Genomic DNA, 14856 nt, shown 5'->3' with positions numbered 1-14856 from the left:
ACACATTGCGACCTCCATAATGAGAAGGCAGTGATAGGAAGAAAGTAAGAAGGAGCTGGAATTCAAGCTCTGAGCTGGAGTGGAGGGGATGGAGCAGGGGCTGAAGGGGAGTTAATCCTGTTGCACTGGTGGCATCTGTGGGGCAGAGGAACCTTGTAAATCACCCTGATCAAAGGTGCAGCCTGGGACCAGCTTTGATAGGGAGCCCAACATGGTGAGTGTAAGTTACTAAGTGCTTCCAATACTCTTTTCAAAAGATGGGTAGCCAGAGATAGGCTCCATATTGTCTGTCTCTGGTAGCAATAAATCAGCTAGATGCTCCTTGGAGGACAGGCCAATAAGAGCAGGGTTCCAATCGGAGTGAATTGGAATATTATTCAATAAAACAAAGCAGAATTTAGTCATATGAACTAGACAAACATGATAAGACATTCAGAGCCCTAGGGATCTCCCCAGGCACATTGGACATGAGCCTATGATAATAAGTTCCTGGCAATTCCTACTATGAATACACTTCAATTGAAGGCCTGCTTTAACTGGGGACGGTTGACCTAGGACATGGAAGTGGCTCTGTCTGCAGGCTGAGGACCTCAACTGACATACACTGAGAAAGACATTGAAGTTCCCGTCACATTCACTCACTTGTTCAATCACGTATCCGTCACATTTTATTGAGCGCTTAGAAGGTACTAGCCCTATTCTAGATGTTGAAATAAAGAGCTGAACAAAATATAGAAGCTCTCTATTCCTTTCATGGACATGGATAAGCCCTACCTACCAAGTTCAGGGGAGAAAGACATTAAGGTTTTAAGACATTAAGATGATCACATAAATAAATATATAATTATGATGCATAAGAAAGGTTTTGAAGAAAATATGCAGGTTGCTAAGATTATACCAGGAGAAATTGATTTAGTTTAGGGAGTAGTGGTCAGGGCAAGTCTCTCTGCCACTGTAGGATTATATAGAAACCAGGCCAGGGGGAACAAAGCGGTAAAAGCATTCTCAGTAGAGGGAATAGCATGTCCAAAGAAAAGAGGTGGCAAAGACTGGTGGGTGACCAGGATGGTTAGAGCACAGGAAAGGATTCACTTTTAAGTAAGTTTAAGGGAAAAAACCCCTGAAATTACAAGTATATGGAATTAATAAAATAAAATTGTGTATTTTATAATATCATAAACTTCTAAATCCTCGTTATTAGTATATGAACATTTCTGCGCTAATTGTTAAGAGGAATGAGCCGAACACTAAAGCAAAACTGTATTTCTGTTGCTTTGTGTATTTTTATGGGGTTGCTTCCAAAATAGACCAATGGGGATTATAATCTAGGTCTGTTTACAAGGAATACCACACACACACACACACACACACACACACACCTTTAGCAAATTGTTCAAGGATACTTAATGCTGATATAATCCTGCTATTAAATTAAACTAAATTTGAACTCAGACAACATGGAGCTATTATTACCGCAGTGAAACTCAGTACTCAAATCTTAATTGTTCTCTTCCATTTAAGTCCTATTCTATTAAAAATGGCTGAGTTATCCAAAGAAATAATTGGTAAGAATAAAGATTAGGTATTCATCATGAAAGTGACTGGATTACATATTGATGATAGTGATCTTGTGCTTCAGAAAATTTAACATAAGAAAAAGTCTTTTCACTTTTAAATAAGCGTGTATAAACAGATGGAAAAAAATAAAACAAGAATTCCTGTGAAATATAAGAAGCAATCATTTAAGTGTACATTGTTTGGCTTCTAAGGTCAAGGAAATTTTCATTATAATACTCTAGCCTCAGCAATAGATGCTGAATAACTACTTGTGCTTCATAACAGCAGCAGTTCTGTATGTTTTTCAAAAATTCATAAAAACTCTGGGTAGAAATCAATCTAGGTACTGAAGATGTTATTTAAATAAACCTATGAAGGCTCATGTTTCTTAAAGTCATACTTTTTAAAAACTGTTTTTTTAATCCTCACCTGAGGATATTTTTCCATTGATCTTTTTAGAAAGAGAGGAAGAGAGAGGGAAAGACAGAAAAAAACGTCAATGTGAGAGAAATACATCAACTGGTTGCCTCCTACATGCACCCTGACCAGGGCCCAGGCTGGGGAGGAGCCTTGACCAGAATCAAACCTAGGACCCTTTGCTCCACAGGCTGACGTTCTATCCACTGAGCAAAACTGGCTAGGGCTAATACATTTTCAAACTTCACTCAGTCACTGAAGCACAAATTCATTTGTGTCTGGAATGCCTACCATGCATATTGTTCCAGGGTAGACTATGGAAAGATCACTGGGGTAGGTGACTTGGGTTATAGTCCTTACTCTTACTTTTTTTTTTTTTTGCAACACAGCTTTGGGTAAATAAATTAACCCCTTTGAGTTTTGTCATTTGCAAATATGGTTGTTGTGAGATTCAAAAGACACAATAAATATGGAAACTCCCTTGAAAACTTGGAAAGTACTAAACAAGTGAAGGTAAGGTCCTCAAGGGAACTGAGAGTCTAGTAAAAAACCCACAAAAGAATGTTCTCTCTTTGAACACTGGTTATAGACATCTAACATGCACTTTGGGGCTAACAATTCTTTAGCTTCTTCTTTTTAAAAAAATCTCTTTATTAAGTTATTACATATGTGTCCTTATCCCCACGTTACCCCCCAACCCCCTACTCATGCCCTCACCCCCCTGTTGTCTGTGTTCATCTTTAGCTTCTTTAAACCAGAGAATAGAGTTAGAAAATGTCCAGCCTTCTGTTCTGGGATTAGCGGGTCAGTATTACATGGGAGGACTTCACACATCGTTAATAATATTCCTTACTCTGCGCTGTCCCTCTGTCCAAAATCAGTTTGGATAAATATCTCCTAATTACCACATTACAGATTTGGGACACATTAATTAAAGTAGGAGGCAAAAGTAGATGCTATGATTTCTTTCCAGGAATAAAATTGTAGAAGTGAAGTTACCATTTGAGGTTCTTGATACGTGTAATGTATAATGCTCTTCAGGAAGGCTATAACAATTTATACTCCTAGACAATACTCCCAATCTTTCTGATTCTGATTACCAGTTTGACTCACCTTTTACTATCTTTCATATTTTAATAACTCAAAATCCACAAGATTCCTCTCTCTTTTCTTCCTCACACAGAATACTCCTGTTCAGATGTGCATGACAGGGAGGTGCAGGCTGAGTGTTTAAATGCACCTTCAATGGTTTAACACTCCTCTTAGGATAAATACAAACTTAAATAGTTTCTACACTCTGGGAAAAGTGGCCTTTTCTTCCCTCTCCAGACCCATCTCTCACTACCAACTTCCCTTTCAAACAGGCCAGCTGCCTCTTATCTTTAGATTTCGTTCAGGTATTACTTGTGACAGGAACACCAGATTTTAGAGGGGACTCAGTGTTCAGACAGCATTTCTGACCAGTGATAGCAAGAGTGCCCCCTTTCATACAGCTACAAATATTGATTTCAGACTGATTGCAAATATCTGTGGAAAATCACTGGATTTGTCAGTCATTCAAAAGAGCAGGTTTTGATGTGGGCACTATTCTCTTTGAGAGGAAGAGCTTGGGGGTATGTAACTGGGGCCAGGGGAGGTTAGAGAATGAGCACGTAGGAATGTGAAGTACACTCCTACTTCAACCCAAAGAAATGAAAATAGTTTTCTACGCTTTAGTTTTATGAGAGAGCTACAGAATAAGTAGATGATTTAAAAAATTTACTCAGAAAATCAACTCATGTATGTTATTAAATCTTTCACACTTTGTATACCTAAATGGTATACCTGTTACAGAAGTGCCAGATTAAAATTTTTTGATACACTGAGCATTAAGCACAGTTATTCAAATTACTTAAAAAGTGTAGTCCATGTTTTTCAAGGACTCCTAATAAGGAGCTATAGTTCAATTGGCATAACAACCTCCCTTTTAACCAAAGTGATATAAAATGGCTTGATTTTGTGATTTAATGTTATGGTTAACAATATTCTCAGCCTCTACATTGCCATTGTCCTAGTTTCTCATCATCCTCTGGCCTGGCTTAATGACCCTGCCTCTAGCTTCATACTCTTGGTCAATGCTCTGCACCATATAGATAAACAGGCCAATCTCATCATGCAAGTCCCCTGCTCAAAATTCTGCAATAGCTCTTTATCACGGCTGGAAAGAGCCTAAGTACTTTATCATAAAATTCCTGATCTAAGCTGACCTACATCTCTAGGCTCATCTACTGCCCCTAACTCACATGCTTTCACCTCAGTTTTTAATGAACCACTAATTCTTAGCCATATGAAGTCCCTAAGATATACCATATTTGCATACATTTGTGGCACAACTCCATATGCCTTCCCACGATACTGCTACACATCTTTCACCCATCATCCAAATGTTCCCTATTGTAAAGTGTTTTCTCACTTCCTTAGAAGGCAAGGCCCTTCTTCTCCCATATCCCTCCGGTACTGCTTGCACCCACCCATTACAATAGTCAAATTACTTTAAGACTCTTGGAGCTTTTCTCTCCATATGATGATGTGCTATGTCTTCCCATTTTTACCTTGAGCACTATGCTGGTCTAGTAGGTGCTCATTTTTAAATAAAATCACAAATACAATAAAAATTCTATCTTCAATGTTGAATTCTACAGCTACCTATTTACTGGGCATTATTATAGTGATGCTTAATCAGCTAATGATTACTCTCTATCAATTCTGTGCATATTATTTCATTAAAAATCTAACTTGCTACAACATATGAACTCACTAAACATATGAACTGAAGAACAAGTCAATAAGCCATTGTGTTTTCTTTAAGGGCTTAAACTCTAAACTTAAGATATTTTGTGAAAATCTAGCAGCAGCATAAAAATAAATAATTTGGAATTCAGCCAAAAGAATCGCCGAATAAAAGCTGTATTATAGAGTCTGAAATTTTACTTACGTGGTACAGTGTGGCCTCTGGCACAGGGGTGCCCATGATGTCTTGTCTCAATGTATCCATTTGCAAACTAGGTAGCAATGAATAGTGGGTCGGGCTATTACTCTTATCACTCTTCTTTTTAGACTTCTTCCCTGTGTCTTTTTTGCTGTTTCTCTGAAACATGTATTCTTCTTGAGCAATTTTTTCATTGCTCATATATCGGAGTAGAGAGTTTTCTATATAAAAGAGATAAATACACTAATATAAATATGCAAATATTCCAAATTTGTCATTCTTTCCTAATTGTGCTATTAGATTCCATTTCAGAAATGTAACTTGATTTAATTTATAAAATACCTATGTAGTGGAAATATAGAAAACCTTAATTATTTGGGATCATAGGACAATAATAAATAGCTTATATATTATATCTCCAACTTTCATCTCTGGACCAACTATATCAGAAGCACCTGCCGAACCTGAAGCAGAAGTTCTGGGTGTGTGCCTCATACATATTTTAACAAGCTCCCCCAGGAGAATTGTGCTAAAAGCTGATGACAAACACCAACCTATGGCAGGCTAGATAGCATCATTGGAGAAGTTAAAGCCCACATTAAGAACCAATAGTCAGGAAACTTAGTTTATAAAAATCAGTGCTTAAATTGATAGCCAGCACTTAGTACTTCATAAGGCTTTTTACCCCCCAAGTTGCCACTACCATATGAAGTTCCAAAAGAGTGACCCAGAGATGGCATATGATAAGCATTTCTCTTTTTATGTTTTTCTTGATTACTTCTATAAAACAAATTAGGTTAGAAACTGAAGTTTAGAAAATGGAATGAGTATATAGATGCAAAGAAATTTGTCAATATCCCTGTCCCATTTTCAAAAATGCCTGCTCCATAAAACAAGTGCTAAGAAGACTAATGAAGCAGGTATTCATGCTTGCTTATCCCTGTGTGGTCTGTACATCTGTATAGTAATGAAATAAATTCTGTATATTGGCTGGAAATAACAGACAAATGGGTTAAACATATTGTGATGAAAGCTTAGTGAGCTTAGGTTTTATAAATAATGTTTGCTTTGTTTGGATTTGTATTCTTTTTCATCTACAACTTAATGGCTCTTGATTTCAGAAAGTGGAAGTAGCAACATGATCCACTGGGCCCACCATACGTGTACTTGGTCGAATCCCACTTACTAGTGAGACTCTCTGTTGTTCTCTTTATTACCCAGCTCAATAGCAGGATAAGTGAACATAAAAACTTACTTTTGGTAGATACTTCAAGTGTAGCCCACCCCCAAGTAAGAAGATAACCCTGAACAGCAAACAGAAGAGAAAAAAAAGCAAAGCAGTTTTTTCCCCCATTTCTATATAGTTTTCACTAGAGTCACTGGTTGAGCTTCCAATAGCTTTTATCCATGTGCTTCATTTTAAGGCTGTATTAATATAAAAGTGGTGAGGTTTCATTGCAGACCAATGGGGACTGATCACAAACTCTATTTACTAAACTTTTATGCAGTTTCACACTTCTGACCTTGTTTTCCAAATATTAACTTTCAAATAACAATGAGCTATTAATTTTTACACTGTACTTATCTACCCTGAATCCCTCAGGAGGCATTCACAGAAGATATCTACTTAATAATAAGTCAAGATTGTCAAATGTTGGTCTGAATTGGTTTGGGTCACTGAGTCAATGAAAGAATGAAAGTTTTTCTACTGAAGCCATAAGATCCTATTTAAAAACATTTAAATTTGCTTTTTGTTCCAACAACTCAGCCTACACTGAAATTCTAGAACACTTACCTCTTCTACTATCTCTCTTCATCTTATTTGGATCTTCATAGTCCCCCACCCAATTATATTCCACTGGCATAGATATAGGTCGTAGCTTGCCTAAACACAGAGAACAAAATTCACATCACATTGTTTTTCTTCCCCATGTCTGCTTAAACTTACACTGATTTTTAGCTACAGTCTGCAAAACACACTCACTCATATGCAACATTATGGTTGGCATTTGTGTAGATGAAAAATGTGTGTGTTTTGAGCCAGAAGGTGAAACTGCCTGTGGCAATTGGCCAGGTGATAATTCAAACATAAGCTACGTTTTGTAAACAATAAAGACTAGCCTAGGTTTGCTCTCTTAGGAGCCCCAGACTTTGAGGGTGGTCCTTTACAAAGAGGATCATTATTTCAGTGATTTTACTTTATTTTCAGTAATTTGATCTCTATCTAATTCTCCAACGCCCACATGTCTATATATTGATAGTCAGTCTCCAAGATAGTAGTCCCTTGTGTTTAACCTGCCCTGTCAGGACATGAACCCATTGTTTCATGTTGGAACACCACAATGCTAACTTCCTACCTTCCCTGCCTCCTAGCTCCCAATGCCATACATTTTGATACCACCACGCTTCAGCAATATATCTAGATTCTCTTATACCTGGGTCTTCCCCAAGCATCTCATCTTTTTATATTGTGAATAAGTAATTCTAGTTTCCAGATCCAAGTATTCAGTGCTTTGGCCTGTCCCATTTCCCTTTAAGTTTGTATTCTTATTACACAACATTTTACTCAAGTAAGCAGAACTCATGGCATAGACTTCAAGGATAATTTTTGGTGAGGCTGCAGTGCATTATTTTTGATCAACTTGACATCCTGAAGCACAAAAGAGCCAAAAATATATAAAAGTTTAAAAAGGATACCTAGCACAATGCGTGGCTTACAATAGTTGCTTAATAAATTTTGAATGAATATAAAGCAAAAGTTCACACAGGACTGGATAGTAACAATGATGATTATGGCAATCATTATAATAATATTAACACATATATCACTTATCATATGTCACATACTGTCTAAAGGTTTTATAAATACGTGTTTAATCCTCATAATTATGAAAACTATATTATCATTATACTCATTTTACTAGATGAAGAAACCGAGACAGGTTATGTAACTTGCCCAAGGACACAGCTGGTAAGTATGTTGTACCAGGGTTCAAACTCAGGCACTCAAATACCACTTCTGCCTTAATTCTTGGTGACTTCAATATTCAGCTTCCAACCCTCACATTTTCCTGAGGGTTTCTCCTCTATGCATTCTTGTAGTCATATGCTTAATCTTGTCATCTTCAATGGCTATAATCTCTTCCAGTGTCCAATTTTCCAACTACCACCTTCTATATTTTGTGCATACCCCTACAGCACTCCAAGTCCAATGAGCCTTCCTCTAATCACACATCTTCCACCTTCACCTCTCAGTCACCATATGTCTTTTTCACTTCCCTCCTTGCCTAAATTTCACAGTTACTATGTGTTCTTCAGAAAATGTGCCAACCTTATGGCTTTTTATTATATATACTGAAACAGTATATTTTGCTAACTTCTTTTGAAAGTCTGAGGATGAATGAGACATGGTAAAATTATTAAAGCGCCAAAAAAGGCAGTATTTAATGGTTTACTTTCAAGGTATGCGAACAATTTTATAAACGATCATCTAAGATTCCAAAATTCTCATGGAGTAGAATTACACTTTTACAGAGGGAATTTGGGTGAGTTGATATAGGTCAATATATTCTGCCCAATGAGGGGACAGGGGAAGGTTTTAGGAAAGGTCTCCTCTTGTCATGTCTATTCAAATTCTTTGCAGAATCAGTCTGCCAGATTTTCAATGTTGTGAATGCTGCATTTTCAAACATTTCTTTAGAATCTTTTTAAAAATAAAGTCCATTTCACATTAGCACTGAAATTGGAGCATTAATAGCACTAACAATGTTTCTACATGTCATGAAGAAAATCTTTGAAAAGTAAAATATCCAATAAATAGGCTGTTGTTTTTACTTGCTCTACATGTTATATATACATAAATAAACTAATTTGATAATTTTTGAAGAAATAATTTGTTGTTTGGAGCCAAACATGTGTACACATTGGATCCCAAAAAAGTCCAAGATATACTGCCAGTTTCTATTTTCATAGTTTCCTTCTCCTTCCTTCCAGTCTATTTTCTCTTTTTCTCCTTCTTACTTTTCCTTACTTTCCCCTCTGTCCCTCGCTTACTTCTAAGATAGTATGTCAACCTGAACAACCCCCTACATTTTTCTAACAAATGGAGCCTTACAAAGCTGTTTGGTAATCCAGTCAGAACTAGATGTCCTGCTTCCTTATCCAGAAACATTCCCATATTATGCTACCCATGATGTCCATAGAAATACTACTGAATGACTGCTGTTCAATTGTATCCCTTTTTAAAAACTCTCTCCCAAAACATGGTAAAATCATTAAGTTTCAGGGCGATAAACAGCTTCTGAGAAACAATATTCTCTCTTACAGTTGCCAAAAGTTGAAAAAGACTTCAGAGAGATTTCTTAAATCTGACATAACCTTTAGCTCACAAAAAAGCTTTCTCTGCAGTCTAAGAAGAAAAAAATATATACACATATACACATCTGTTCTGAATAACTTAACCAATATTTTGATGAAAATGAGTGCAGTAAGGAATGTTAAGCTATAAGCATGCCACATACACCCATCAAACTTCCCACATTCCAGACAGAAAAATTACTTTCAGATGGTTGACTGCATTTCTAGGAAAACATCCGAAGGTTATTTAAGGTAGAGAACCACATATTTAAAGAGGAATAAAACTGAATTAAATGGAAAGTCAGTAATTTTTTAAGGATAAAGGCAACATATCTTGAATTAATAAAGTTAGTAAGAACAGGCACTTTTGATCTTTATGGCCATATTTTTAAAACTGCTACAACTTGTTTGTGAATTTTCCTATTGCTTACTAAAAGTGATCTAGACTTTAAATGGGGAGTAAGATAAAAATTGTTAAATGGGAAAATTAGAAAGTGCATCAAAAAGTATATGGACCTGGAGAGCATTATGCTAAGTGAAATAAGCCAGCCAGAGAAAGACAGGTACCATATAATTTCACGCATATGTGAAATTTAATGAACAATATAGCAAACAAAATAGAAACAAACTCATAGATGGAAAGCAGGATGACAACTGTTAGAGGGGAGGGGATTGCAGGGCTGGCTGAAAAAGGTGAAGGGGTTAAGCAAAAATTAAACAAAAAACACCTCATAGACACAGACAACAGCAGAGGGAAAGGGGGGGTGGGGCAGGTGGAGGAAGGTAAAGAGGGGATACATGGTGATGTACGGAGACTTGACTTTGGGTGGTGAGCACAAAATGCAATATACAGATGACATATTATAGAATTGCACACCTGAAACCTATATAATTTTATTAACCAATGTCACCTGAATAAATAAATTAAAAATAAATAAATAAAATGGAACTTTTAATATTTAACACCATGGCTAATTGTATTTTGAACCAAAACATCTTTTGTAAACATTCTACCAAGAGAACAAATCTTCAATACACATTGTAGTTCAGAAAGACTGGTTTTTCTTAGTTAAAATGTCACTATGCATAGAGATTATTCTACATTAGAGGGGTGTGGAAAGACTGAGAAGGATTCATATGATTTAAATACTGCCTAAGTGGCAGAAGAGTTCTAGGTCCTCCTCTAACTGGGTATACAATGAGCTATGCTAATGGAGATTTGCCCCTTGCTGTGCTCAGCAATAAATGTGGACAAGAAAGATGACATGGGCATTATTTGGTTAAAAACATCCTGTTTTCAAGTTAGATAACTAGAAATTAAAGGAATTTGTTTTTTTTAAAAACCTTAGTACATCATATTGTAGTAGCTATGTACAGGCCAGTGGGGGGGGGTACTTAAAATATTAGGGGGACCACCCTGTAAAGTATATGATTGTCTAACCACTATGCTGTGCACCTGAAACTAATACAGAAAACTAACACATAAAAATGTGAACTATAATGAAAAAAATATGGAAAATTGTATGTTATATATTTTTCTTCATTATAAAAAAACCTTAGTAAATCAGTGTCTTGAAAATCTTATCAAAATATGGAAGACAGTCATCATTTCTCATGAAAAGAAAAAGACAAGGATTAAGACCATCAACTGGAAGACTTTCAAATGAAACAAAATGACATCTTGTAATAACTTTATCATTTCTTTCATATATTTTTCTCTTTATGATCATGTTAATCAGTGAAGCTAGCAAGAAAGGTTGCGATGAAAAACTTAAGACATACCAAAGTTAATTTCTCAGGATTTCACTGATAAGTCAGCCCATGAATATAGACTTTCAACTTCCTATCCCAGGGCTCTTTTTACTACACTAATTTGATTTGGTGATGAATTTAAGGCCATTGCATTTACAGAAAAATCCAATTCATCTTTCTTCAAAAATAATCTGATAACATGGATTATTACTGCTTTTGTTTAAGTGTCCTCCCAGTTTGAAAATCTTGCAAAAACATTCTTAAAAGCTAGCTAAAGAGCTAATGAAGGATTAGCGCATAAATTGCGGATGTAACTTTGTTATATATTCCTTAAGGAAGGTGGAAAACAAATTGGTTTGACATTGCACTACTAAAATAATGCTAGGTTGTCATATGTATATTTAGATGTCTGTATATTGTTTTAATTACTTGCTCTAATGTCTTCAGTCATTAAGGTAATCAGGGTGAAATTTTTAGTCATCTCTTCTTTAACAAGATTGGCTGTAACACTTGACATTTCCTATCTTCAAGGATCTATCTCTCCCATGATTTCCTGCAAATTGTTTTGCAGTGATACAAGAAGCCTGGAGTATAGAACACCGTGTACACATCCTTCCAGTTAGTATTTATTTCTTTAGTTGGGACTTTTTATCAGAAATAAGATTTACTTTTAAAAATGGCTTTTCTGCAAGAACTAAATGAAGATGACATTCAACAAGCCATCTGTTAGGGCAGGCTTCAATTTAAGAATAGAAGTTTTTCCAAATGCTTATCTGGAACTTAAAATACAAAGAAAATTTATCATTGGTATATGGGTCTTTAAAAGGAGCTGCAAAAGTCTATTTCAGCATTTTTAAAAATATATTCCATCAAGCATTAGTCCCATTCAACGGTTAATAAGTATTTTGTGACCAAAACAAAAAATAAATAAATGCACAAATACATTTGGGAAACAATAAGCTAAACCGAATTCAACAACTTTCAAACCCGTTGGTATGCTAACATGCACTTATTGATCTCCAAGAAGGGTGAAAAATCTGCACAGCTTCTGAATCTTATTTAACTACATAATCTCTTCCTTTCACAAAGATTCTCTTTCAGAACTAGTTATCTAAAGAACATATTTAGGAAAATGCTGGATTATATAAACCACATTGTGATTAGAGAGCTAACACTAAAGACAATGGGTTCCTTCCTATTCCAGCATTTGTCATGATTAGGTTTTCTATTGTAGAACGGGGTAGGTCATCACAACCTTACACTATTTTAATAAAATCAAAAGGGCAAATGACCCTATGTTGTACAAGGGCTCTTTGATTTTCTAGTCATAGTTACCTGCTTCTGTATTCACTTTGTCTGCAACTCATTCTTCTTAAATTAGCTAGGGTTTCTCGACAATAGGACTTGCCACTTTGGACTGGATCATTCTTTATTGTTGGAAGCCATCCTGCACCATTTGTTGTGCACATTCTATGAGTCGCACATTCTATGTAGGATGCTGAAATGACATCCTGGGCCTCTACCCACTAGATGTCAGCAGCACCTCCACTTCCAGATATGACAACTACAAATATCTTCAGAAATGGCCAAATGTGCTCTGAGCCTAGCTGAAAATCACTGAATGAGAGTATTTCTATTATTTCCTATTCTGTCTTTAAGGGAAGTACTATTTCACCTAGTTCGTATCTTTCTGTTGATTAATTCATTTGAAGAGTTTCTTTTTTCCTCTGATAGCTGCATCAGCTTTGTTGATTTGATTTGCTAATCTTTCCATTTTGTCCACATATTAATACTCTGGAACTTTATTACTTTTTTCTTAATCTTACTGTTTATCTATTATCTAGTAGCTTCAGTTGCTTTCAGGGTGATCTCTTCTTGTCAGGTTTCATTTATTTGAGAGACTATAACTTATTTTATTTATAATACATATTATTATCTCTCCCTCTATTACTTTTTAGCAATTAACCTTAACCTTTAACAATGTGTGGGGTCTGAATTGTTGTTAGAATTCTGTTGATATGAGGTTTTAAAAGGTCCTTCTGTCCAGCATATGAGCTATTAATTTCCATAGTGGAACTTTAAAAAAAACCTTGGATCAGGACAGTTTCTAGTGTTATTAGCTATTTGAATGCTCTTCCTTCTACTTCTCAAAACCAAACCAAAGAAAGGGACAAACTCTATTCATATGTCTTTTAATTTATATTATTTGAATGGCTAGTTATTGGGTAGTTAAAGGGGCCAAACTGAGGAAACACTTCCAGCCCTTTGTCCTTTATTAAGCCCCTCCATAGGAGAGGAGGAAATGTTCATTTGATCCATCAGCATTTGATAATCTTTGGGATTTATTTATTTATCTTCACTCAAGGATATTTTTCCATTGGTTTTTAGAAAGACAGAATGACAGAGAAATATCAATGTGAAAGAAACGCATTGATTGGTTGCCTCCTGTACATGTCCCGACCAGAGCCGGGGTTGGGGAGGAGCCTGCAACCAAGGCACATGCTCTTGACCAAAATCAAACCTGTGATCCTTCAGTCCTCAGGCCTACACTCTATCCACTGAGCAAACCAGCTAGGGCGGGACATTTTTATTTATGAGCAGCTGCAATTTTTAATGCCATTTAAGCATGCTTTCTTGCACACTTTCTATGAGACAAGAACAGTGCTAAGTACTTGACATGCATCTCTCACTTAATCCTCATAAAACACTATGACTATCCCATTTTACAGATAAGGGAAAAAAACAGAGGATAAGGCTCAAGTTCAAGGTCAATCAGTTATTAAAGGACAACCTGTCACACCAAATTCAGGTCTTTTTTTTATAATTATATCTTACAGTTATTGTTTTATTGCTTAAAGTATTACAAAGGGTACAGGTCTTTCTATGTGACCTCAAAACTCATGCTCTAATATTTCTATCCATAGAATTACACAAACAAAGAGTACCTTACCTAGGTGATAACACTAATTTTTACATTAGGAACAGACTATTTTCTATTTCTATGCCAAAATAGTTTTCTATCAAATACATGGTTCCTTATCAACATCAGCTTGATATTCAAAATTATTCTGTGAAGCTAACATATGGTCTTTATGAAATGTATTACATAAATCAAAAGAAATCGAATTCCTATAAGTATGGTACACATCTCATATTTCTGCATTTTTAATTCATTAATTCATAGCTCTATGATTAGTTCTGCTTTGAAAGTGGTATATTTTAATTGAACACAGAAATTTTCTGTGGTTACAATACTATTTTCTTTTCTCTCTAGCATAGCTGATAGATGACAGCTGGCCTTTTACCTGAGAAGGAGGATAATTTATATTAGAAAATCACAGGAAAGATAGCAGCCTTGTAGTCAGAAATAAATAAATGTGAATGTATTACATATAATTGATACTTTAAGAAATGTGTGAAACAATGCTATTAGTTACAATTTAACTGCCCAAAAGATAGAATGAAGTTGTAAGACAAAAAGGACGGAGATACTGAAGTATGATCATAGAACCTGGAACCTATAGACAATATCCTCCCCTCACATTGATAAAATTCAGTTTACAGTGTCATTGCCTATACGGCCTCCATATGTTGCTCTAAGTCATTTCAAGCCATTTGCTATTCATGTGACTAAAAGGGACATAGTACTTTGTTTTTTAGTGAAAAATGTTCAGGTGTAATGACAGAAATTAATTTGTCTCAATGTACAATGTGCACAATAACACTTATGAGGAGCAGTTCTAAAATACTGGCTTTGCATGCATTCATGTGCTTTTAGTGAGGTCTTGGATTTTCCATAAATCAGA

The 14856-nt window shown here is 35.7% G+C and overlaps 1 protein-coding gene across 5 annotated transcripts in view; it reads right to left on the bottom strand.

Annotated features, from left to right (window-relative positions):
* CNKSR2 (connector enhancer of kinase suppressor of Ras 2) overlaps positions 1–14856 on the bottom strand; it is a 249663-nt gene that overhangs the window by 83059 nt on the left and 151748 nt on the right. For 3 of the 5 annotated variants that reach the window (XM_081115466.1, XM_081115468.1, XM_081115469.1), the window contains one exon: positions 4949–5163. In XM_081115466.1, the coding sequence (XP_080971592.1) occupies positions 4949–5163 (215 nt within the window). Of the gene's footprint in view, positions 1–4948; positions 5164–6737; positions 6828–14856 lie in introns of all 5 variants that reach the window. The other 2 variants (XM_081115465.1, XM_081115467.1) reach the window with 1 other exon arrangement.

The sequence above is a fragment of the Myotis nattereri genome (assembly GCF_964212035.1).
Source record: "Myotis nattereri genome assembly, chromosome: X".
Lineage (NCBI taxonomy): Eukaryota > Metazoa > Chordata > Mammalia > Chiroptera > Vespertilionidae > Myotis > Myotis nattereri.
Note: the sequence above shows the minus strand (reverse complement) of the source record. Positions and strands in the feature narration are given on the sequence as shown.